Source organism: Misgurnus anguillicaudatus, chromosome 18 (assembly GCF_027580225.2).
Source record: "Misgurnus anguillicaudatus chromosome 18, ASM2758022v2, whole genome shotgun sequence".
In the NCBI taxonomy this organism is placed as follows: domain Eukaryota; kingdom Metazoa; phylum Chordata; class Actinopteri; order Cypriniformes; family Cobitidae; genus Misgurnus; species Misgurnus anguillicaudatus.
In genome coordinates, this window is record NC_073354.2 from 14263875 (window position 1) to 14290622 (window position 26748).

Here is a 26748-nt window from a genome sequence, read left to right on the forward strand (position 1 = left end):
ACAACATGTTAAGAGTCTCAGCATCAGACATCACCAGTGGCTGAAAGTCTAATGAATACACCACACTTAACTAGAAACACTTTAGCAGATTCAAAGTTGTCCTCTGATTGGCTAAATTATATGGGATTTCCAGGAGATGGTTGTGTTGCAAACTTTAACGGTCCACCTGGAAACAACACAAACCCGTCGAAGAAGAAAGCGAGTAAAAGCAAGGTTCACAGCATAGAATCTTTAAATTTCATCCAAGAGTTTTGCAAAAGCAATTAGTGGAATCAAAAAGAGATAATTTAATGCATTTTCCATAGTTCACTGTTAACGATTTCTGTAAATTACACTGTATTTTACTGTAATATGAACTGTATTTTACCGTAGGGCATGTTATACAGTATGTTGCTGTATTTTGATGTTGCATTGTGGGAAATGTAATCTTTGTGCCAGTAAAATACTGTATTTTCTATTTACTGTAAAATTTACAGTTAATTAAAAATACTGTATTTTAATAGCAGGTGGTGCTAATTTGTTTTTTGGGGATTAACTCTCTGATTAAGCTATCTTATACAAATAATGTAATATTATTGTATTTATATATTGATTTAAAATGTAAAGTAAAATTCAGAAGACTTAAACAAAGTCCTAAAAACAATCAAACAACTAAATTAGTGCAAGTAGAGATGATTTATTTATCAAAACACAATATAATCATCTTCATTAAAGTATTTTGTATATTAGAATTAATTTATAAATGTAAGTGTTTAAAAATTAGAGATAGGTTTTGCCGGTTGTTGATGAGTGATGAATACCAGCTGTGAATTTTCTCAACGCGTGTAAGCAGCCATGACACAGGAAACCGAAACAGTGTTCCAATATAAAGTGAGGGTCCTTGACAGTGGCCGAACCCGCATACTACACGATATAATGATTCCCCACCTCGGGAGCTATAGGGAACGAATTGAGACACAGCCCTGGATGTAATCACGTCTGTGCTGATCACGTGCCTGTACACAAACCCGCCGCAGCTCACTTGCAAAAGATTATCCTGTTATTTATTACACGTAGGCCTATAGTAAACGTTTTTAATGTTATCATGAATCAATGTTATAGTTTTGTATGTCACGTTATTTTTTGAGAAGAGTCATGACTCAACGCAGACCTTACACGCTGTTAATTTGTGTGTGCATATGGCGGTACAGGCTCTTTTGCACTCTATGACCAGCCATCATTAAATCGAAATACAGTAAAAAAATGAGCGCGAAACCCTGACACTTTACAGAAAGGCACGGATATCCCCGCCCGAAGAAAAAAAGAGCACAGGACAATGGTTGCAAGTTAAACAGCTGGTAAGTAAAATGAGTAATCCTGTGATTTTTAACATATTTAATTTTTTATTTGGTTAAATAATTTGAAACAAGACGCAGTTAACGGTAATTTACCTCACACGTTAGGACTGTTGTGACTAGATAGGGAAAGCGCTTTGTGGTGAAAACTCTTTTTAAGACTCAACAACACTTTCGGTGCACGTTATCATATATATTTATTTTCCTTTTTAGAACATTTCACCATCTGCAAAGGTAAGTAATCTTGTGATTTCTTACCATATTTAATATTTTTGGTTTAGTTCATTAATTTGAAACACTTTTTTTTTAAACACTTAACAACACGCAGTTGACGGTAATTTACCTCACACGACTGTTGTGAACAAGATAGTTAGAGAGCTTTGAGTTAGAAACTCGTTTAAGACTGAACAAAACGCAACTTTCTGTGCAAATAATCATATTTAATTATTTTCTTCCCCTTTTTTAGAACATTTCACCATCGACATATCAACATAAACGGTTCTCTTTTTCGTGTTTGACTGCGTTTGGTACAGGTGAGTGTTCATATGAAATGCTAGGCGACAAACTGAGCTTTTGTGTTTAACGCTATTTTGAAGTCAGTCTCTCAGTTTCTCTCTAACATGCACATCTAACAAGGAATAATTGACGATGGGTCGTTGAATTAAATTGATATAACTGCCAGTAAGAAAAAGTGTGTGTGTGTGTGTGTGTGTGTGTGTGTGTGTGCGTGTGCAGGTCACAACAACAACGGCAGATGCAGAGACCACGCTTTCCCTTGCTTCCACTCCACGGCTGATCATGCTTGGTAAGATTCTTTAACACATACTTTGGGAACATTAAAAAGATTAAAGGGATAGTTCAGCCAAAAATGATAATAAACCCATGATTTACTCACCCCAAGCTATCCGAGATGCATATGTCCATCATTTTCCAGACAAACACATTTTCAGATATTTAAGAAAATGTTTTAGATCTTTCAGTTAATTAAATGTGAAGTTACAGGGTCCACGTCCTTGAAGTCCAAAAAAAGTGCGTCCATCCTTCACAAAATAATCCAAACGGCTCAAGGATGATAAACAAAGGTCTTCTGAGGGTAATCTGCGCGGGGTTGTTGTAGAAGTATCCATATTTAAAACTTTATTAACGAAAATAACTACCTTCCGGTAGCGCCGCCATCTTAGTCGGGTCCGCATTCAAGATCACGCAACTTACAGAGATTACTCTGCTGCTGCTCTGTGCCCCCGCCCTCCGAATTTGTCATACGTCACTAAGAAAAGTGCGTACACTACACTAATACTCTCTCCTGAATACAGAGGAGTCTAAGATGGCGGCGCTACCGGAAGGTAGTTATTTTCGTTAATAAAGTTTTAAATATGAATATTTCTACAACAACACTGTGCAAATTACCCTCAGAAGACCTTTGTTTATCATCCTGGAGCCACTTGGATTTATTTTGTGAAGGATGGACGCACATTTGGACTTGAAGAACGTGGACCCCGTAACTTCACATTTAATTAACTGAAAGTTCTAAAACATCTGAAAATGTGTTTGTCTGAAAAACGATGTACATCCCAGCGGGCATTTGATGTCAATTTAACATCAATTTGACATCAAACATTGACGTCAAAATTACGTCACAGAATAGGTCAAAAATGAAAGTCATTTTGACGTCAAAGTGTCAATGTCAATTTGATGTCAAGATTTTGACCTCTGCTGATGTCATTTTGATGTCAATTCTACATCTATTTGACATCAGGATGTTATGATGTTGATGTCATTTTAATGCTATTTTGATATTCCAGCCGGCATTTTAACGTTGATTCACCATTGAATTTTATCTTTTATAGATAAAAACACATTCTTTCAAACAGTTTCCAGTTAGTAGTGCAAAAGTGGAATATTCCAAATATAAAGTAAAATCATAAAATAAGAAAACAAAATCATGTTTAAAAGTCATTTTATTTATTACTGCAAATATGAATTTTGTTGTTGGTTTAGTTGACAGTCTTTTTATGGCCACCACCACCTATCCATTCTGGCTTATGCACTTAAAATATGATGACAGCATCTAAAGAGGAAAAACAAACCACATGTTATTCCGTTGTCAAAAATGCTATGTTTTTTAGCCCTTATTGCACATTAAGGCAAGATGTGTGGGTAACACTTTATTATAATGTTCATTAGTTAACATTAGTTCTGGTATTAACTAACATCAACAAACCACGAGCAATACATTTGTTACAGTATTTATTAATCTTTGTTCATGTTAGTTAATAGAAATAAAGCTGTTCATTGTTTGTTCATGTTAGTTCACAGTGCATTAACTAACGTTAACCAAATTTAATAAAGTATTAGTAATTGTTGAAATTAACATTAATAAATATTAATATTAAAGTGTTACCAATGTGTGTTCTTTAATGGTCTGACTAAAAACATAGCATAACTGTCTGATGAAGGAAGAAAGCTGAGCTTTAATTAAGATAATCTACAGTGCATTCAGAAAGTATTAACACCCCCTTCACTTTTCAATGTTATGATGTTGTTGCATGATACTTCAATTGTTTACATTTTTTTCTCATAAAATAGATTTTTAAAACGTTTGCAAATGTATGAAAAAAGAAAAACTGAAATATCATTTTTACATTATACATATTCAGACCCTTTGCAACAATACCTGGAATTTAGCTCAGGTGTCTCCTATTGGTCTTGATGTTTCTACACCTTGATGTTTCTACACCAGAACACCTTGTGTTCTGATGAACACAAAGATATTTTGAGGAATGTCTGTAACCAAACTGACCAGAAGCTCCATTGACTTCCATAGCAGGATAAAAGAATACTATGGAAGTGAATGGTGCTTCTGAACGGTTTGGTTACAAACAAATCCAGGTGTTGCAAAGTTTGCTGCATCCTACCCAAAAAGACCTGAGGCTGTAACTGTTGCTTCAAAAGGTGCGTTAACTAAGTACAGAGTAAAGGGTCTGAATACTTGGGTGATATTGACTTTATATTTTTACAGCCCCAAATTTAGATGCTAAACAAAGCAAACATTGACTGTTTGCCTTATGTGTGGGTCAAACAGCCTCGTGCAGTCATGCAGTCACTTACCAATGAAAGCTAAGATGGACTCCAGACCTTCTGGACTGTCTGTGAGAGACTTCAAACTCAAACCAGACCAGCAAGGCATCACGTTGGCAGACACCCCTACCACAGATAATCTGGCAAAGCAAAGACTTATGAAACAGCATCTTCCCAAATCTCCTCTTCAGGCTCATCTTGGCTATCATGGCATTTAATAAAGTCCTTAAAAAAACATATTTCATTAGTACAGAAACATACAAAAAACTGGCCCAAGTACAACTATTAAAAATAAAGAATGTTTCAATTTTTTGTCACGGGACACCATTATTATTTACTTACTTTTTGAGGGGTACAGATTTTGGCATCTGGAAAGACACATGACTTCACCAAGTTGCATGGTGATCTGCCTACAATAAAACACATAATAAAATAAAAAACAAGTCATAGCCCCTTTTAACATAAATTGTGAAATACAAAACACTGCATCTTAATTATTAGGATAACTAGAATTTGATCTGAATACAATCCAAAACAAGTACAAAATATATTGTAAGGTTCCATTACAACATGGTAGCTTGGTGGTGGATTACAATGGTTGGTGGTAATTTTTATTTTATAACTCATGGACATAGCCATCATTTTAAAAGTGATGATTAGAGCAATAATACATATGGTAAAGTGCGGCCTGCGGTTGGCTTGAACTGATTTTGCCAAGTGGTTGATGTCCTCAGGGCAACATATTGTGTTGACCCAAGGACAACAATTTTCTAAATAAAACCTAAACCCACCTCAAACCCAAACCCTAAAATCAGATGGACATGATAAGTGAAAAACAATGGTCTAGAAACAGCTAATCCTGGTTGTAAGCTTAAACTTAAAACAAACTTTAAACTTATTTCTGAAATCTGATTGGTTGATTGAAATGTTGTTCCAAGGTCAACATAATGTTGCCCTGAGGACATCAACCACTTGGCAAAATCAGGAGAGCCCTGCGGTTGCGTGCACGTCACAAACTATGAAAAAATATAAAGTACAATCTCTCCCAGCGAGATATCTTCAAGTTTGTGTGAGCGCAAACAGCCAGCAGATTCAGAGTTAGAGCGCTATTTGCAACTGATATCAGTGATGACCCGCTAGCTTTCGAGCAGAACAAAGGCAAAATATTCTTTCTTGGTCACTCAAGGTTGTGAAAAAGTATCAATCTGTGTTACCCGTACACCATCAGAACATGTTTTTAGTGCTGCTGGAAACATTATAACCCCAATAAGGTTTCTCACTTTTTGTTTCATGGTTTGAAGTGCTACAATAAACACACACATAGGCGCCAATCCCATGGGTGCTCAGAAGCTCGGCTCTAGCACCCAGCAAAATGGCAAAGCACATATGCTCAGTTTATTCACATTAAAGGTACGGTTTTCCCTGATCGCAACTTTAGTTAGTTTGTAATCTTGCTGTTGGAGCTAATGTATTATTTATGCTCTAAGTTCACTGCCAAGCAATATATTCGCCTTTCAAACTGTCATGGAGTGACTTTTATCGGCAGAACGAAAAGAGCGAAGATCCTTCCGCCCGCATGAATTTTAATGAAACACCAGGTCGGTTCCGGCCAACTCCGGGCAAACAAATCGAGGATTAGAAGGATCAGGTGTGTTAAGCAAGTGTGGCGATCGATGATTGGGCTTTGAAGAGGAGAGGAGGCCCATAAAAAGGGCGTGAAAGAAACTGAAGGAGAGCAGTTGTTCCACGAGTTCGCTTTGGGAGCCCGCTGGATTGTTGTGAAAGGGGGCGGGTGAGGGCAAGCCGGAAAAACGAAACGAAGAGTAAAGACGAGCATCTGGATGAAGGAAGCCAATGGCAGATGAAAAGTAGCCTTCAACGAAGGAGTGAAAAGCCACGTTTGTTCCGGCGTTCGCGGAAGAGCGAAGCGGGTGCTCGTTTTCCGTCGATCGCTGTGTGTGAAGCGGAGGTCTATGGTGTGTTTGGAGAGACATCTTTTGTGTGGATTTGTAGGCTGGGCGAAATCAAGACGGGAGAATTGGGCTGAAATAAAGACGGAGATAAGTGCTGAACTCATTTATACTGCAGTGATTCGCTGTTGATTCTACTGTGTATGTTGAAGGAATCTTATATGTCGAAAGGATGAAGGAGTCTGCATAAACAAGGCCCTGGATGGTTGGGACATCTGTAAGGAAAAAGGGAAGAAGGAGTTAAAGGAACAGTGCGATATGTTGGAGTTTGTCTTGTTATCACTCTGTCACTTGCAATACTAACCATACTGTACTCTTAGTTTGTCTTTGTTCCCTGATTGAGTGTTTTAGCCCCCAGCTTGTTGTGAAAATTCATTGACACAATGGAGTCGGCCGAGGAAGGGAAGGGCTCAAGTAGTCATGGCCTTGATGTTTACATATGGTTGTCTTCTGCCTTAGTCATCGAACGATACAGGACTCTGAACACGGCCCAACGGGTGACCCTGACTTTCATCACCGTGAGTGCGTGGAGTGCGGTGGGTGATTATTTTGTGAGAGTGTACACTTGGATTTTTGGAGTGCTGTTGTCAGCGATCACTTCACAGGCTGAAGAAAGAGACCTGTTTCCGAAGAGCAGAGTGGTGGCACTGGACAGCTGTCTTTTATTCCTATACGACTGGGACCGATTCAACTCCCCCCCCCCCCCCGCCTGTGGTGGCGCCTCGACTGTAGCAAGTAAGGCTGGGCTGTGAACATTGTGTTCGACATCTGCAGAAGGAGAGCTTGTATCTATCTATTTGTGGTGGGGAAAAAGTGTACTTACTGTTGTTGTGTATAACTATACACGTGTCGAGTGTTTCCAGATGTCAATCTATGTCCATATCTTCTGCCTGGTTGTCTGAAAGAAAGTTGAGGTGAAGTGGCTGGCCCCGCTCTTGTAGCACGCTGTACCGTACGACCCCCCACCTCCATCTACCTACCTCTGTGACCCCATCTAGTGGGTGCATTTGTCTAAACAACAAAGCCGCCTCACCCGGTGCCTCCATCTGTCCCTTTCCTGCCTGAAGCTAAGAGGTGGTGTAATCCTCCTTGCATGTTCCTTGAAGTATTGTTATTGTCGAAGAGATTGTGTGTCTTTGCTGCCAGCCTGCAGGTCCGAGCCAAGGGCTCTGTGTCGTCGTGGGATTGTGTTATCCTATGCCCTGAAGTCAGCGCCTAAGTGGTCGTCGTAAGTCTGTTCGAGAGAGGAAGACTAGAAGTCGTTGTGTGCCTATACGTCTGCTCCAACCACCAGTGTGAAGAAGGATAAGCCTTGTACTTCCGCCCATTCCCTTGCCGGTAAGTTTAAGTTGCAAAGCTACTTACCAGTGTACCCACCTGTATACCTCCCTGTATGCCTAAAAGCTAAAAGCCCAGTGTACCCACCTGTATACTCACCTGTGTACGCCCAAAGCTACCTACCAGTGTACCCACCTGTATACTCCCCTGTGTACGCCCAAAGCTACTTACCAGTGTACCCACCCGTATACCTCCCTGTACGCCTAAAGCCCAGTGTACTTACCTGTATACTCCCCTGTGTACGCCCAAAGCTACCTAACAGTGTACTTACCTGTATACCTCCTTGCACGCCCAAAGCTACTCACCTGTGTACGCACCTGTATACCTCCCTCTACGCCTAGAGCTACTCACCAGTGTACTCACATGTAGACCTCCTTGTACGCCCGAAGCTACTTACCAGTGTACTCACCTGCATAACTCCCTATACGCCCAAAGCTACTTACCAGTGTACTCACCTGCATACCTCCCTGTACGCCCAAAGCCACTTACCAGTGTACTCACCTGTATACCTCCCTGTACGCCCGAAGCTGCAAGCCCAGTGTACTTACCTGCTTACTTACAAGTGTACTTACCTGTATCTATCCTTCTGAGCTCAGGAAAAGAGGCTAGAAACGTTCACTTGTAGTTCACCTGTGAGACGCAAAGAGAGGAAGCCGGGAAGACCTACCTGTAGTTCACGTGGAGACGAAGAGAGAGGGAAAGTCAGGAAGACTTACCTGCAGTCCACGTGAAGAGTCAGAAGTGACTCGGATCACTGTTCCCTCAGTTCCAGAAAGCTCACCATTTTTAGAACCCTTCCCCTTTTCCCTGTTTTAAATTAAATAAAGACTGTTACATTTTATTCCTCTTGTCTGTTTGGTCATTGGGGCATTTTGGGATGTCCTCGGGGTGGAAACAGAAGGAGGAGCATGACCCGCGACAGGGGCGGTCCGCTCCGCTCCCACCTGTGACAAAATCCTACAGCGAACGGCCAGTTTGTACTACAGCCCTCTACTTCCAAGTTGAATGATGAGCTTTGACTAACCTCTGCCCACAGGAACATGTCAGGCGTCAGCTAAGCTCAAATGGCTCTGGCTGCACAACTAATTACACACGATTGTCACGCGCATTTCTTCAGTAAAGCCAGTTCCTTGATAAGTAATAAATCACCATCAGCTACTTTCATATGAAGCGCCATTTACTACACAGACCCGTAGTTTACTGACAAAAGGGGAAATCATTGCCGATTATGAATGCAATATTTATTTCCCCTTTTGTCAGTGAACTATGGCTCTGTGTAGTAAATGGCGCTCCATCTGAAAGCAGCTGATGGCGATTTATTACTTATCAAGAAACCAGCTTTACTGACGAGATGTGCGTGACAATCACGTGCCATTAATCGTGCAGCCCTAGCTCTGGCTAAGCTAAGCTGCTGTCGAAACACACTAAACAAACTACACAAGCAGAACTTGTTACATAAATCCGAAGGAGGGACTTCATAGAACAAGGAAGACATCAGCCCGTTTTGAGGACAGTGAAAACAGCGCTATACAGTAAATTGTGTGAAAAATATTGTTTTTACACACAAAACATGAACACAATCAAAAACACAGATAAAACATTACCTTTAACTTTACAATTCGCATCTAAAATCACACGAAAACATGACTGCACTGCTTTCCACCTCTTCAAAGCTTTTGAGCGCTCCAGAGCACCTGGCGTCCAGTAAAGCTGGAGGTTGTGATGAGCACCCACCGGTGGAAAAAGAGATTGCAGCCTATGAACACACACGTTTGTTAAGAAACATCATATATGATCTTTGTTTACATTTTTTATTTTCAATATATATATATATAAAAGATATATACCTCCCCCCTCACACAAACACATTATATAAACCACCGCACCACAGTGGTGAATTGGTGCATTACCATGGCGGTGGTAAAATACTGTCACAGCCATAATAAAGATAAGACAGAAAGAAATGCTGTTATGTACACAATAGGGATGCTCCGATCGATCGGCCGATAATGCTTGCTATGTTTCTCAATGAATTACGGTGAAATACCGCTACATCCAAAAGCCAGGGGGCGCTCTCGCGCAGAAACTCAAAATGCGCTTTAGACGAAGAACAATACACACGCAGCTGTGATGACACGCAGCTCCGTGAAATGGCTGAAGGATATATTTATATTGCTGTTCTTCAAACCTTTTCAGGTATTTTCATGATAATAAAGAATATGTTTAATAATTGTGTTTGACGAGTGTTGCTTTTTCAAATGCATGTTATAAACGACTCAAACACACAGTGATTTTAGATCTAAAAGGACTTACTGATCAAAAGCCGTAGTACATGAAATAGCTGTAATAAGATCGGCTGTCCGATTCAGAATAGTGATCTGCAATGTATTATTAGTGGAGATCGGCATTGATCGGAGCATCCCTAGTACACAACCACAAAGATCCATTTTGTCTGTCAATATGAAGCCTCTTTAAAACTTGCATCAACATCCACTCTGAACTATGAATTAACTTCTGTGTCTGTCTATTGAAAACGAAGGGTCTGAAACATGTACTATAGAGGGAATAGTGACATAAAGAAGAAATTAAGTGCTGTGCTGAACAGTGACCATTGCATACTGAATTATTTTCTTATATTTTCCTAATGACAATGATAAACCAGTACTGAGAAACAAGTAGCAGGTGTTTTTAAAAAGCTCACCTGTGAAGTTTCTTATGTTTGTGTGTCATCACGTTTCTGACCTGACAACTCTTGCTGTCTGTTTCTTGTTCAATCCTGACAACATATAAAAAAGTAAAATTAGTGCAATAGTAAAAGATAATTCTATAAATGATGACCTTTATCAGAATGTAATGCATACACTTGCATAATGCATTTAAGTATATAGGCCTACTGTAAAATATCAGGGTTAACATGTCACAACATTACCTGATCCAGACAAATGTAATGGCTGTTGATGCATTAAAATCTCAGCATTGACAAGATCACCATCACTATGTTTAATTTGAAGGGCTCTGATAACAAAGACATTACAAAAGATTTATAAAAAATACACTGAAAACAAGAGCACATTTATATATAACTAATATTTTCAAGATCCATTAAACGTGCTAATTATTCACCAAGAGAAGTAAGCAAAATAACACCATTACACTTGATTTCAATTCAAATAGCACATGCCAAAAACTTACACTGCTTGACTTTTTCTTACAAAGGAGTTAAGAGTCTATTCTCTGCTTTAAATCATGGATACAGCGCGAGCGACCGCAGGTACAAGCATAAGCGTGTGACGTAACGTGTGATTGCCTGATAAATGCAGTTATTGCAAATCCGCGAGCCATAAAACACCAACATATCATCTAACTTTAAGTATAAACACTTAATCAGTAACACGAAATTAAGCAAGCAGCATTAATTAACTGACCGCACTCATCCAGCTGCCGTGCTGCTCCTCTTTACAAATGACTGACAGAGGTGTCTGTGGCGCCTGTAAGACCTCTCGGATAAACTGACTGAACTACGATATCAACGCTTTTCTACCGAACAGTTGTCCAAAAAGCCCTTACATTTATGTGCTTTCTGAAGCAATAAACAACAATGTGGTTAAGTTGATAACACCCGATATAATATTAATTGATTAATATTCATATTACAATCATATTAATGTAACCGTAGTCCAATTTCGGCGGGAACATCCCGTGGAATAGCGAATCAACCATTATAACGGATACGTTCACAACTTACAGAAAAACACAATTAATTGGCATCGTGCTTTTTGTCATACAACATTTTATGTGTGAATAAAATTATGTTACGCGTTTTAAACATTGACTTATTGACTTGATATTTCCTTACCTCGATGCACTTCTCGATGATCACGCAGACAGCCGTTAAACTCTCCAGTATCGTGTAATCTCGCGAGATTACCTCGCTTCTTTTTTGTCAGGATCAAACATTCCAAACTGACTTGTATGAATGAAACATATTAACTTCTTGATGTTATTTTATTATTAATGGTATTCTTCAAATTTATATTTAAAATGTTATATTTTAGACACTGTTATGAAAATATAATAATAATAAAAAACAATAATAGTTTATTTGCACGTGTTTATTACATTTTAACTCTCCCCATTACAACTTTCAAGATGTTAAAAATGAGTCGCATTGATTTACAATGAATAATAAATATACTTTTTCAGACATTGTTTTGACATAAATTTAACATCAATTTGACATCTTATTTCCTGACATCAAATCAACATCAATTTAATGTCAATGATATTGACCTGAGATATAGGGACCACAAAAAACATGTCAGTTTGATACCTTTGTTGGGCCTCTTTACAACCACAAGGAAATAATTACAAAATATAATGAAAATATGCATATTCATGCACGTCATACATGGTGGTCAAAATCTTGACTATTTGTTGATGTCAAATTGACGTCAAGGTGCCCGCTGGGATATGCATCTCGGACAGCTTGGGGGTAAGTAAATCATGGGATTAATATCATTTTTTGGCCGAACTATCCCTTTAATCCTTTGTTAATGTTAAGCATTAAATTTTGGCATTCTTCTTGAGTTTTGAATATCAAGAGTAATGAAATGATGATTGGCCTTTTTAGGTAACACCCCCCCCCCCCAATTGTATTCTGTACTCATTTACTTATTCTTGTGTTGTTCTTAACCTGCATGAGTTAAATTTCTTGAGCGAAGATAATATTTTGATAAATGATGGTTATCTAATAGTTGACAATACCCCTTGACCTCCACAGTATTTGTTTTTCTTACTATGGAAGTCAGTGGGTACCATCAACCGTGCTCATCAATTATTAAAATATCTTCTTTTGTGTACTAATAAATACAACAGAATCAACTCCTACAGGCTTAGAACAATACAAGGGTAAGTAAATGATGAAAGAATTTTGGGGACATATGAACTATCACTTTAAAATGATAGATTTCAAATTATTGAGAAAAGCTCTAACATCTAAATATTGTTACTTACACCAAAATCAAATAACAAACGCTATTATTAATTAATTATTTTCAGAGGATCCAGATCTACAAAACAAAAAATGGATGCTGCCGATTGAAGGCTTAGTCCGCTTTCCTGCGATTGACCTACCATTTCTTCAGCTTTTGCTGTTCACTTTGGTTGCTACTACGTGCTCAACATCGAGTACCAAGTGGAAGCAGCCACTACTTTGGAGCTTATTCAGAGGTAAGTACATCTTTCAGTATGCTATAACATTTGGTAAATATTAGGGCTGTGAAAATAACGCATTAATTCGATTAATTAATCTGAGAAAAAATAACGCGTAAAAAAAAATAACGCAGATTAATCTATTCCGTATTGAACCTGGATACATTCTAGCCACCATTTGACTGTAAAATAAAGGAGGTAGACGAGAACGCGCTGGCGGTGACTGGATCATTGACTGGATCATTGACTGGAACATTTACTTATAAAAAAACGGCCTGATGGAAGTGATGATAAAAATAAAGTATGCAACGTCTGCAGCAAAGAATTTGCATATCATAGAGTTCGTCCACTCTAAAGTACCACATCATACAAAGCACATGGATTAAAGTTCTCCGTCGTTACACGGATTTCCGTCAATTGCAAAATTATTAAATTAACTTTTCATAAATACGACGTGTATTCAGCTTTTTAAGTGGGATGTGATCAAGGCCTGGAGTGGAGCAAAATCACGTTCCTCTCTCCACTGTAACCTTTCTGTAATCACTACGCACCGGATCCACTCCGGGTTTTCTGGCTGTAGCGCGTAAGATGAGGTAAAACTTTATTTCAGCTAGCATGGACATTGTTCCGTGTTCTCCCCACGGAAAGGGCAACCCAGTGTACAAAAGGATATTACTCTGTTTTCCACATTTCTGTATTCTTTATTTTTTCTTCAAAAATGCAACAAGGTAATAAACCTGAAATAATAAGAAGTGTAACATTCTCAAATGCATTGCATACTACAAACAGTACAGTTCCCCAGTTCTTTGCAGGCAATAACAATAAATAACATTAACCAAAAATATGAATTAAATATAAATGCACAATAATACCATTAATATACAAATATATAAATACAAATTACATATAAATATAACATTATCAATAGTATTTAAATATATAAATACAAATATACAAGACGTTATTAGTATAAATATATAAATACAAATCAAATACAAATATCCTAATAATAATATTAGTAGCACACAAATACATAATAATAATAATAATAATAATATCATCATCATAAATTTCATGTATAAGCTTCATATTCAAATACTATACACCATGTTCAAGCCCTATCAAACTCTATGTAAAAAGCATACAGTCGTTTTAGAAGCAGGAAACTACAGCTCCCAGAATGCCCTGCGGCAAACCAGGAAGTACTGTGTTATGTAAATGCCGGTCCGCGACTCATACAAACCCAAACATTCACAAAGCCAAAGAAACGAAACACGAATGAAAGGTATGGCAAATCAATCTTATAAGTCTAAATGTTATATATAAGTAGCTACCTAGTCAACTTATAAAGATAACGCTATGCTCTAAAGTTATCAGTTAACAGCTTAGATCTACCGAAGCATAGCGCTATATTTAACGTGCAACGAATGTAAACAGTACAAAACATAGCATGGTGACATAAAATAACATGAAGCATATAACATAAATGCAGTCAAGATAACACATGAAATAAAGAGCTTACCAAGTGGCTGCACACCGGGTTGAACGTCAATACAACTAACTGAATCTCGCGCTTCCTTTTGTAGTGTATTAAACACCGGTCACATGCACACTCCTCTCTTAAAGAGACACTGCATTATTGGGCCACTAATGTTTCTACATAAATGTTACTTGCAGCATTTATTGCTCTAATCTATAATCAATGTTTGATTAAACATGTACATAAGAAATAACAAAACTTCACAAATAACAGAACTCCACAAAAAACACAACACCTCCCACTTAAGTTCCTGATCTTATGATCTAGGGAACTTACCAAAATCACACAAATAACCTCCTTGTAACCCTTTTTTTTTACCCTTAGCCTTGCACAATATCCATAAGTGTCTGATGAAGGCATGACTGATAGAGGAACAGTTTAGTCCAATGTCCAAGTCAATCACATCCCTTTGGCAGGTGTGTGGTGTACTGCCCGGGTATGTGAGGTATGGGATGTGCATGCTCTTTCTTCATGTATGTGCAATATGATAGGCATGGTGGCAGCGCTAGGCTTGCACCAACCAGCCAGCAGGGATAAGGGCGGTGATAGGGGTTTAGGTGGTGATTGAGAGGGGTTTGAACCAAAGGATAGGGAAGTGTGCAAAAATGAAAAGGGGTTCAGGAAGAGGCGAGTATCATGGCGGCTGGAGTGGATGAGGTTTGTCCTCCACCGGAAGAAGGACCACCAGTCTTCTCACATCTCTTCTGATAACTGTCATGGGCAGTGAAGAACTCCTCTTCCGGCCACCTGCCAGGGAAACAGAAAGGCCAGCACATGTTGCAATGTCAGCATCTCTGACAATCCCTTTACGGTCAGGATAAACTGTCAGAATCCGGCCCAGACGAAACTGACCTCTCAAAGCATTTGGATCAGCAATCCAGACGAGGTCGCCGACTTTGACGTTCCTCTCTGTCCTGTGCCACTTATGTCGAATGAACAGATTTGGGCCAGCTAATTCCCTCCACTTTTTCCAGAATCGGTCCACTCCGATTTGAATAGCCCTTAGACGACGCCAGGGATGGGTCTCTAAGTCAAGCCCGCTGGTGTCTCCTTCAAGCGATGCTCGACCCAATATGAGGGAATTAGGTGTTAAATACTCGACCAAATCCTCCTGTTCTTGAGCTCTGGCATCGATTGGGCGTTCGTTTGTCAAGTTGGCTGCCTGATAGAACAGAGTTTGGAGCTCCCCCCATGTGAGAGACCCTGTAGTTCCTCCGAGGCTCATGAGCGCCCTCTTCAAAAGTTTCACAGCAGCTTCCGCAGCTCCATTCCTGTGGGGTGCATCTGCAGGGTGAAAGTCCCACATCCACTCAGTCCCGTTCTTAGCAGCTACATCTTCTATGGACACAGACTGCAAGCAAGCAAGATGTTTATGCAGTTCACACAGAGCCGGCTTGGCACCAACAAAGTTGGTGCCTCTATCAGACCATAGCTTCCTTGGATGACCCCTCAGAGCAACAAAGCGGGAGTATGCTTGAAGGAAGCTTTCTGCTGACTGGTCATCAGTGAGGTCCGCATGGACGGCTCTCGAGGCCATACAACAGAAAACAATACCCCAGACCTTCTTGCTTGTCCGTTTTTTAACAGCATCTTTCACCTCAAAGGGGCCGAAAAGGTCAAGGGTTGTAAACTCGAATGGGCTTGCTCTTTTGGTTCGCTCTTGAGGGAGATCACTCATTACTTGCTGGCACATCTTGGCTCTTTTCTTTCTGCAGGTGACACAGTTATTCAGCACCTTTTTAACTGTTCTTCGTCCCTGTATGATCCAAGCTTTCCTTCTTGTCCTTAGAAGGGTAGAGGCGACACCTTCATGATTTTCTTCATGTGCCTCCCTGGCCAGTAGGGTTGCGAGCCACGACTGGCATGGAATTAGCGGTACAGCCACTCTATCCTCATTCCAGCATTGGATTCTCCCTCCGCAAAGCAAGAGTCCTGTCTTTTCCTCCTTCTGAACAACCAGACGATCCAAGGTTGTGTCGTGGAACTCAACACCATCTTGAGCTGCAAGAGCTAGATCTTTAAAGGCAGTTGCTCTTTCTTCCACAGACAGGTATGGTCTTGCCTCCCACTTTGACCGATCTGGGGCCTGGCTGTTGCCCAGCCAAATTTCAACTGCTCGTCTAATCCAGGCAATGGTTCCACATAACCGTACCAGTGAACTAAACCTTTGAGGGTCCACAAGCCGCACAAGTGCAACACTGGTTGGGCCTGAACATCTCCTGGCCTGGGCTCCTGTTGTAACCAGTGCTGAGAACGCCTTCCTCCGAAGTCCCCCGATCTCTTCAGCAACAGAGGGGTTAATCTCTCTGGCAGTTTTCACAGGCCAATCTGATTCAGGCAACTTTAAAAATGCTGGGCCTTTCTGCCAGACTGACTCTTCAGCAAGCTCCTCAGGGGACGCTCCCCTTGTGATGAGATCGGCAATGTTCTGCTTTCCTTCGACCCACCTCCAGCTATCTACTGATCCAGCTTTTTGGATTTCTCCAATCCGGTTCGCAAAAAATGTCTGATAGCCATAGCTATCCTTCTGGATAGCTCCCAGTATTGTCTGACTATCGACAAAATGGATCCACCGATCAACCTTGATGTAGCAGTGCTTTTCAAAGTATGTCTTCAGGCGGGATGCAAAGACAGCCCCGCACAGCTCTGCTTTAATGACATCACCTTTCTGATCTAGAGGGGTGAGCTTGGCCTTTGATTCAACCAGCTTCACTATGACTCCATCTTCTGTCTCCCACCGTAGGTAAAGAACAGCTCCGTAAGAAGCTTCACTACCATCGGAAAACGTAATCCCCATTGGGCGGCCTATGGCTCCATGGGGTGTGAGACTCCTGTCAAATCGAAGTTGGCCAAGCCTCACATATTGCTCAAAGAGTTTTATTGCCTCCTCTCGAAGACGTGGTGAAAGGGGATTGTCCCAGGTGTCCTTAGTAAGATGGTCTCTTCCTGCTTCCTGAAAGGACTCTCTTATGAGCATCACTCCTCGTTGCTTGGCAGGTGAGGCCAGGCCGATTGGGTCATAGAACCCTGCGATCTGACTCAGCAGTATTCGTCGAGTGAGAGGGTTGGGGGTGTTGCCTTTGATCTCATCCTCTTGTAGATCCAGACCAATCCTCATCTTCCCTCGCCTCTTCGAAAAGTTAACTGACATCAGCACGCGGAGTTTGTCAGATTCGGGTTCATATCCCAATCCCAATGCCTTATTCTCCTCATCCCGCATCTGGTTGGGGAGTATCAAGGTCTTGGGCTCAGTTGACCTGACGTTGCTGGGGTCAGTGGGTTTTTCACTCCTCCCACTTTGGCCTGTCAGGACCCAGGGCTTTAGGGAGAAACCACCTGCTTTTAGGATCTCTTCCACTCCTTCGGTAATCCTAATTAGAGTTTGGAGATCATCATGCGACGTCAAGATGTCGTCCACATAGCAATCCTCTGTCAGGATCCGGCGCTCTTCAACCATGGATGTGAACTGGGGTAGGTTTGCCGTCCCTCTCATGGCAACCTGAGTGATGCATCCGACAGGCTTGTCGCCGATGTTGACCCTGACGATGGCAAACACACTGATTTCATCTTCAGGGTTATCCCTCCAGAGGAATCGATGGAGGTGGACCTCCTCATCCTTCAACCACACTGAATTATACATTTTCTTAACATCACCAAGAGCAGCATACAATCGGCTCCTGAATCTCAGCAGAACACCTCGGATTGGGTTGAGAACATCAGGGCCTTTATGCAAGAGATTGTTCAGGCTTAACCCTTTAAACTCCTGGCTACTGTTCCAGACTATCCTCACTGGCGTTGAGCTAGAATGCGGATTTGGGGCAACCAGATGGCTGATGTACCAGATTGGGCCGTTCCAGCCCTCTACCTCTTCCTTTGTAAGCTTGATGGCTGCTCCTCTTGATACCATCTCACGGATCTGCTCTCCATATGCCATTTTCCACACAGGTTCCCTTAGCAGTCGAGCTTCAGTGTTCTTGAAAGTTGCCTCCACTGCTCGGCGGTTATCTGGCAGAATTGCTGGGTTTACTTTCCATGGGTAGGCTGCATCCCAGTGTGGGGCATCACTGTGTTTGTCCATTAACACATAAGAGAGGCAGTCCTTTATCTTTTCTAAGTCCCTTTCTTCTCCAAGGGTCATCTCTTTGCCTCCCGGAGGGCACTTGCTGCACTTGCAGCTCCCACATTTCGGGTCACACGCTGCTCCAATGCTATCCCACTTGAACCACTCAAACACCTCCTTATTTGTGGCAGTGGTGCTGCTGGTCACTTTTTCCATTCTTGTTGGGGCCTTACTCAGGTTTTTGGCATCCACAAGGACCTCCTTATACACCCTTGAGGATGTTCTCATAGATCTTGCAAAGTGAGTATCAGACTGGTGCAGCGTTAGGTCAACCACCTCGAAGAGATCAGGGTGAGTACCGCCAATGGTTTTGCCTAATGGGCCGTCCCAGAGGACCAGATCTCCCTCCAACTTGAACGGCTGTGGAACTAAACGACCTTCCCTGTGGCTGATCAGAAGATCGATGTTCTCAGGGCGGACCAGCTCTTCTGCAGCGATGTCAGGAAAGATCTTTTGTAGTTGTTGTGGAGTAACAGTTTGACTTATCTCCGCAATACTCTCAAGGCCGTAGCAGAGAAGTTTGTGTTCCATTACTGTCCCCTTGGTGGTCCTCACTCTAAGTCTCAAGGAGTACCTCTTAGTTGTAACCGTTTTCCTCATCCCTCCTATTCCGTGAACAATTAACTTGATGCTCTCACCAATCAACCCAAGGCGCTGGGCAGCGTTGTTTGTTATATAATTGGTGTCAGAGGCAAGGTCAATAAGGGTGCCTATCAGCTGGCCTGAGTTGGTTGTCACTTCCAGTAACATCATTATAACTGGGTACTCTTTCAGTCCACCTCCAGCAGTACAGATCGTGGTTGAGGATTTGTTGGAAAATGCCTTCCTGAATTCTGCTCTTAGTTCTGGAGTGACTTTCGCCAGGAGCTCCTCTTGCTTACTGGTCAGCCCGAGGCCTTTTCTCTCTACCCTTTTTATACCTTGCACCTCGCTGCCAGTGTCTTGAGTGATGGACTTGGGGCACAGCAGATAGTGGTGAGGCTCTTCTTTGCGGCAGTCCATTTTTCTGCAGAGGAACTTAGGGTTGCAATGACCATCCTTTACATGGTAACACAGGCACCGATTGCATATCCCATGGATCTTCAGATGGGCCTTCCTCCTCTCAAGATCCATCTCCCTAAAGGCTTTGCATGCAAACAGCCTGCCAACATGTGTCTCATCAGAACAAGCAGTGCACGAGCCCAAGCGTGGCTTTGACTGAGACTGTCTTTGGCCTGAGGTTACTTTGGAGAAAGCTTTCTTGACTCCTCTTTCTAGCTTGTCTGCTGGGCCTTTCCCTGAGGAGCTTCCATCTCTATAGCTTGTCTCCAGCTGATCCAGCTCCTCCAGGATCGCCTCCTGCTTCTTCAGGAAGTGCAATAAGCAGTCAAAGTGGTTATATGGAGCAAACCCATTCACAGGCTCAGTCTTGTGCGCAATCCATTTCTCCTTCAGAGAGCTTGGTAGCTTGCTTTCAAGGGACTGTGCTACCCAACGGTTCTTTATAACCTCTTCTTCTCCCAAGATCACAAGGTTACTAAGGGCCCGCTCCACTGCTTGTATCAGCTCAATTGCTTTCCTAGGGCTGTCTCCCTTCACAGGGGGTAGGCACTGAACCTCCTCTGATATCTTCAGGACGATTTTCGCCTTGTTCCCGAAGCGGTTGCTGAGGCGCCTGAACATTTCATCTGCCGATGCACAGCTGGACAGAACCAAGTCTTTCTTCACCTTGTCGCTGAGGCTTGCCAAGAGATGGAATCTTGTTACACCAGCCGTCCTCTGTGGGTTTCCCAGCTGTTCCAGCTCTTCCCACTCAGCCTTCCACCGATAGTAGTCGGTCATGTCTCCCGAGAATGTAGGCAGACGTGTTCTTTCAAGACTGATCTGTGGTCTGAAGCCGTACGCCCCCGGATGCAGGTCAGGGATTCTTTGTGATGGTGAATATGGAAGTGCAGATGCTCCAGTACTGGGTATAGGTGTCTCACTTGGGATTTGGGGCTGCGTGCCAACTCCAGTGAGCTCCTCTCCAGACTCACTATTCTCTTCGTCAGCACTGGCTTCTTCAACCTCTTCTCCCCCGACGACCTCTTGTGACCGCTTCAACTTTTCCCAGCTTCGCACCCAGTCATGCAGTCTGTTGACTAGCTTATATAGCTGCTGCCTGTACACTGCTATCTTGGCTTCAGAGACAAGACTTTCCCATTCAGACACCTTCTGCTCAAGCATTTTAATTCTCTCCCCCAGGCCCTCTCTTAGACATTGAAAGTCTTCTTCTGGCAACTCCTTCACATCAGTGTTTTCCACTTCAGCGCATTTTTCCTCTGCACCTTCGGCATACAATTTAAACTCAACATAGGCAAATTTGGTCCATAATGTCTCCTTAGCAAGCTGGAGCGTTTCTGTATATGTGGCAAGGCACTTCGCCATTTTCTCCTCCACATGAACCGCTTCATTTCCTGATTTTTCTTCCTCATTGTCCACTTCTCCTAGAGCATCAACGTATTCAAGTCCAATGTCGTGCACCTTTCCAAAGTCCACTCCAAGTGCTCTGATTTCGTCGATAAGCGCCTTTCTTTCTAGAAGGTTTACAGTGAGGGACAGCTTTTTAGCTCTCTTGCTAAAAGAGCGCTGTGCTGTTGAGCGCATTCCTTTTAGGACCACTAATTCTGATGAATCCATCTTCCTTTTCCTGCACTGACCAAGGTACTGTTACACAGAGGGTCTATTCGGCCTTTTCCTCTTCCCTTGGTGCTCCTTAACTGGTCAATGCTGATAGGGCGGTGGCAGATTTAGCTTTACGTGCTCAGACCGTTGGTTTATTACTGTTCCGTGTTCTCCCCACGGAAAGGGCAACCCAGTGTACAAAAGGATATTACTCTGTTTTCCACATTTCTGTATTCTTTATTTTTTCTTCAAAAATGCAACAAGGTAATAAACCTGAAATAATAAGAAGTGTAACATTCTCAAATGCATTGCATACTACAAACAGTACAGGTCCCCAGTTCTTTGCAGGCAATAACAATAAATAACATTAACCAAAAATATGAATTAAATATAAATGCACAATAATACCATTAATATACAAATATATAAATACAAATTACATATAATATAACATTATCAATAGTATTTAAATATATAAATACAAATATACAAGACGTTATTAGTATAAATATATAAATACAAATCAAATACAAATATCCTAATAATAATATTAGTAGCACACAAATACATAATAATAATAATCATCATCATAAATTTCATGTATAAGCTTCATATTTAAACACTATACACCATGTTCAAGCCCTATCAAACTCTATGTAAAAAGCATACAGTCGTTTTAGAAGCAGGAAACTACAGCTCCCAGAATGCCCTGCGGCAAACCAGGAAGTACTGTGTTATGTAAATGCCGGTCCGCGACTCATACAAACCCAAACATTCACAAAGCCAAAGAAACGAAACACGAATGAAAGGTATGGCAAATCAATCTTATAAGTCTAAATGTTATATATAAGTAGCTACCTAGTCAACTTATAAAGATAACGCTATGCTCTAAAGTTATCAGTTAACAGCTTAGATCTACCGAAGCATAGCGCTATATTTAACGTGCAACGAATGTAAACAGTACAAAACATAGCATGGTGACATAAAATAACATGAAGCATATAACATAAATGCAGTCAAGATAACACATGAAATAAAGAGCTTACCAAGTGGCTGCACACCGGGTTGAACGTCAATACAACTAACTGAATCTCGCGCTTCCTTTTGTAGTGTATTAAACACCGGTCACATGCACACTCCTCTCTTAAAGAGACACTGCATTATTGGGCCGCTAATGTTTCTACATAAATGTTACTTGCAGCATTTATTGCTCTAATATATAATAAATGTTTGATTAAACTTGTACATAAGAAATAACAAAACTTCACAAATAACAGAACTCCACAAAACACAACAGACATACTTATGCAGGAAGGCTCCGAAGTTTTGGAGATCGATAAAGGTGTAAAAGACCAATGGAGATTGACTTGGCTTAGCGGAATGATGAAGATTGGGATCAGAAAACCAAATATAGCACAGTATAGGTGTCCTGTATTTTGTGGGTAAACGATTTCTCTCGTACGTGATTACTCGCGTCCCGTTTTTGACTGCTACGTTGATCTAACCAGTGGCTGATAAAACGGGTTTGTTAAACTAGTGAGTACACTTTATGTGGCGCCACAAGAACCAAGAAGCAGATGACATCCAAATCCCGTGAGAGCAGTTCGAGAAATCATAACAGAAGACTGCTTCCTACATGCTCTCGCGGTACTTTGATGTCATCCACCTGTCGGGTTCTTTATTTAAGGTTTATGTTCAATTGCACAAAAAAGCCCTGCAATTGATATTGCACTGTTAAACTTTTGGTAAATAATCTTCCTGAAGCACTTTATTTCCTTAGCATATTACTTTAGGTCATTTTTGTTGATTGTCATGGCCATTATTTGAACAGTGAAAATACTGTAATAATAAAAGAGTTTTTGAGCTTCAATGTCACTAATGCTGATTATTCACTGATTTATTTAAAAAGAAATATTTAATACTTTCACAGCAAAAAATATGTAGGCGATTAATTTAGATTAATTAATCACAGAGTATGTAATTAATTAGATTAAAAATTTTAATCGATTCACAGCCCTAGTAAATATTGAAGAAAGACTCATCATTTACTTACTTTTATGTCCTTCCTAACCTATATGCTCTCTCTTCAGAGGAACACAAAAGAAGATATTTTGAAAAATGTTGTTTACCAAACATGTTTAGTTCCTTGACTTTCATTGGTTTGTTGACTCCCATCAACAAAAGTGGTTTGGTAACAATCATTCTTCAAAATATCTTCTTTTGTTTTCCCCTAAAGAAAGTGCATACAGGTTAGGAAGGACATAAGGGCTTTTATATATGATTTTAGATTTCAGGAAGTGGCAAAGTCTTGTCATCTATTAGCAACTGCTGGTCCTTTGTGGTAATTACAGTGGGCCTGAGCAATATGAGGATATTATTGTATAGCAACGATTAGGAATGGCACTATTTTTTAAAAAAGTGGAGTGTCCCTCTCTTACACATCAAATTATCTAATTAATTCTTTTTTTATGTAAAGATTTATTGTGAGGATCAGCCCCGACAACAGCAAGTGCTCCTCTAACTTCCAGGTGAGCAAAAGAAGTGGGAAGATGGTGCAAAGGAAGAACTCTGGCCTGAACCATCATGTATATATCCACCGTTATTCAGGACTTTATGAATTAAGCAAAACTATTAAGCTACTAAAGCAAATACATTCTACTCAACTCACCAGAGGTTTGTGAAGTTCTTTTTTTTCTTAAAGGTTTCTTTTAGTTAATTTGTCCATGCACTGATTTATAATATTGTAATATGAAACTCCAGTGTATACATGTTACTACTGTTGCTTCTAAAAGCAAAATAAGTCTACGCAGGAGAGGTTTTGTTACGTTTTTTTTATTATTCTTATAGACGGTTTCATCGGATGCACGTGATACACGTCTGGATCCGAACCTTACTTCCGGTTTCGCTTTTTTAATGGTCTGACTAGTTGCTAAACTGATCTCTTGAACAAATGCCTCGTCGAAAATAACAAATGTTTTGGTTTCCGAGCTAATCTATGTGTTGTTGTTTTTTGCTTGTTATATAAATAATATGCGTTTAAAGAACTTTGTTGTTTTTTATTCTTAGCGGAGTTTAATCGGAAGTTCATGCGGACCGCGACAGCCATTTGTTTATGTTGTTACTGCTGAAACCGTCTATAGTTATAACTGACTTTGTACTAAGATTATTTGATAATACTGTGAAATGAAACGGTGAGTAAATGTTACATTGGCTTTGAAAAAGCTGTTGCTGCAAGAAATTACAATTTACTCAGAATAATATTTTGAATGTATGAGTTTTTGACATTGCTTATGACTGCATTTGAATGTATTGTTCATGAATTGATGCTGTGATATGTGTGTGTAAATGTTTTGTGTGTTACAGGATAAAAGATTTGCTAAAAGTATTTTGTATTTGAACATTGTTATTATGACTGAGTTAGTGCATGACTTGATTTAAAATTCTGTAATATGATATCTATGAGTAAATGTTATTGCCGGTTTGAGAAAAACAGTTTGTGATGCAAGCTGAAAGTTCAATGTGCAAAAATATGAAAATCTGATTTCATGTATTTGAAAAACTAAAAGAAATTTTAAAAACATGTTGTCATTGCTTATTTTTGTTTTTACTTAAAGCTGTTTTAACACCTCCATTTAAATTTTGTGCAGTTTTGTAGTAAATAGAAATGGGAAAATGAATCACAGGAAATTTTACGGTAAAATACACATTGTAATATATACATTGTAGTATAAAATTATTGTATATTTTACAGTAGAAAATATAATATACTGTAAATACAGTTACAGCATGTTAAACAATACTGTAAAATGTATACAGTATTTTAAATAGTACTGTAAATTTGTATACAGTATTTTAAATAGTACTGTAAAACTATACAGTATTTTAAATAGTACTGTAAAACTGTATACAGTATTTTAAATAGTACTGTAAAACTGTATACAGTATTTTAAATAATACTGTAAAATTGTATACAGTATTTTTACTGTAAGTTAATTTACAGTAAGTTGCTGGCAACCAGCTGCCAGTAAGTTACTGTAAATTCTACAGGAAATTTTTTACAGTGTTGTTATAAACTTTAGAGATGTTTGAAAATGATTTACTGGTTACACACCGGTTATTGTGGAGACTTTCCATGCCCCATACACATGACGCGGCAGAAAAGCGATACCTGATTGGTTGCTTTAGGTGTCAGTCATATGGGCAGACCTTGGCCTTTTAAAGCGGAACTCCACCCTAAAACAACAATATATTTCATCACATATATGTAGTTGATTGTGCTGCCATCAAATGTACTAACTCCATATAAAAAATGAAAGCTTTTAACAGCTAGATTAAATGCATGACAACATTTCTCAACGTTCTGAATGGGGCGGGTCTCGAGGCGAGATGATTGACAGTAGATGATATCATTCTTTGATTGACAGCTGCACAGGATGAGGTAACGTTAGCTTGCTTTCTCGTGTTCATAATAATAACATGATTATAACTTTCTACGTAGAATGTTTATCATAGTAACACAAAACAAGCAACAACTAGCCAAATGATGTTTCAGATATTTTTATCATTGTACATTACTTGAGTCTGTGGGAAAACTGGGCTGAAAAACAGTACTCGAAATCCTCCTCCTGACAAAAGTGCTGGCTGCATATTCTCATTTTCGAGTAATCTGTTAGTGGTGTGTCAACTGAGGGTCACGTTGAGGTAAACAATAAAAACTAAGTGGCCTGAATTTGTTGTCCTTACATTCACATACTGCACATGTTCTAGTCATCTTTTATCGAGGGTTTTGGTGATTTCCCCTTCAGAGAGGGTAAAAGAGGAGTTACTGTTTTGTTGGGTTCGTCTGCTGTCTAACTTCAAGTTGACTTGAATTTATATTTAGGGGAGGTTGAGCAGTAAAAGAAGCTATTAGGCTTGTTCGACTTCATGCAAGAATCGACGGCCGAATGACCTCAAAGTACCGCAAAATCATACGGAGGAGTTTGCTTTTCAATCGCTCTCGTCGAACTTTGTTGCGCCCCATGAAGTTGAACAAGCCTGAAGGCTGCATCAATCAGTGGTTATTTGTTAGGGGCGGAGCTAATGACTCAGTTTCGCACAATGCATTCTGGTTAAATGAGTCCATCAAAGACTGTTACGAAAATACCGCTTCAACACACTATCAATCTAATTTATCGAAATCGTGCAAATTTCTTTTTTTCAAGTAAAATGCAAATAGAAATAAATTACCCCTGATAACAGGCTAGAATGTCTAAGGTTCAATTCAGCTTTAAGGGTCCAATGACACCAAATGCGTTTTAAACGCTTGAAATCGCAAGGCGTGCCACACTGCTTTTTGGGTAACTTTAAAAAAGAGCAGTGCGGTGTGGCTTTTTATATTGCTAGGCAACCACCAAGGCAGCTGTTTGTCAATGAAATATTAAAGCGTGAATGCTCTTTTGCTGTTAACTGTCATATTAGCAGAAACTTTAAAAAGAGGAAACTTGCTTTGACCCAGATTCTCACCCCATGGCG

General features: G+C 40.2%; 1 protein-coding gene and 1 long non-coding RNA gene across 2 annotated transcripts; one reads left to right on the plus strand and one right to left on the minus strand.

Annotated features, from left to right (window-relative positions):
- Positions 1–309: 309 nt before the first annotated feature.
- LOC141350558 (uncharacterized) lies at positions 310–25292 on the plus strand. Its single transcript, XR_012358616.1, has 6 exons — positions 310–1337; positions 1548–1568; positions 1801–1867; positions 2070–2139; positions 12779–12949; positions 23711–25292. It is a non-coding gene; the product is annotated as an uncharacterized lncRNA (long non-coding RNA).
- Positions 13954–22522, minus strand: LOC141350557 (uncharacterized). Its single transcript, XM_073855905.1, has 2 exons — positions 22281–22522; positions 13954–21507 (listed from the first exon to the last, which is right to left on the minus strand). The coding sequence occupies exon 2, from the start codon at positions 21247–21249 to the stop codon at positions 15106–15108; it is 6144 nt and encodes a 2047-aa protein (XP_073712006.1). The 5' UTR covers positions 21250–21507; positions 22281–22522; the 3' UTR covers positions 13954–15105.
- Positions 25293–26748: the final 1456 nt, after the last annotated feature.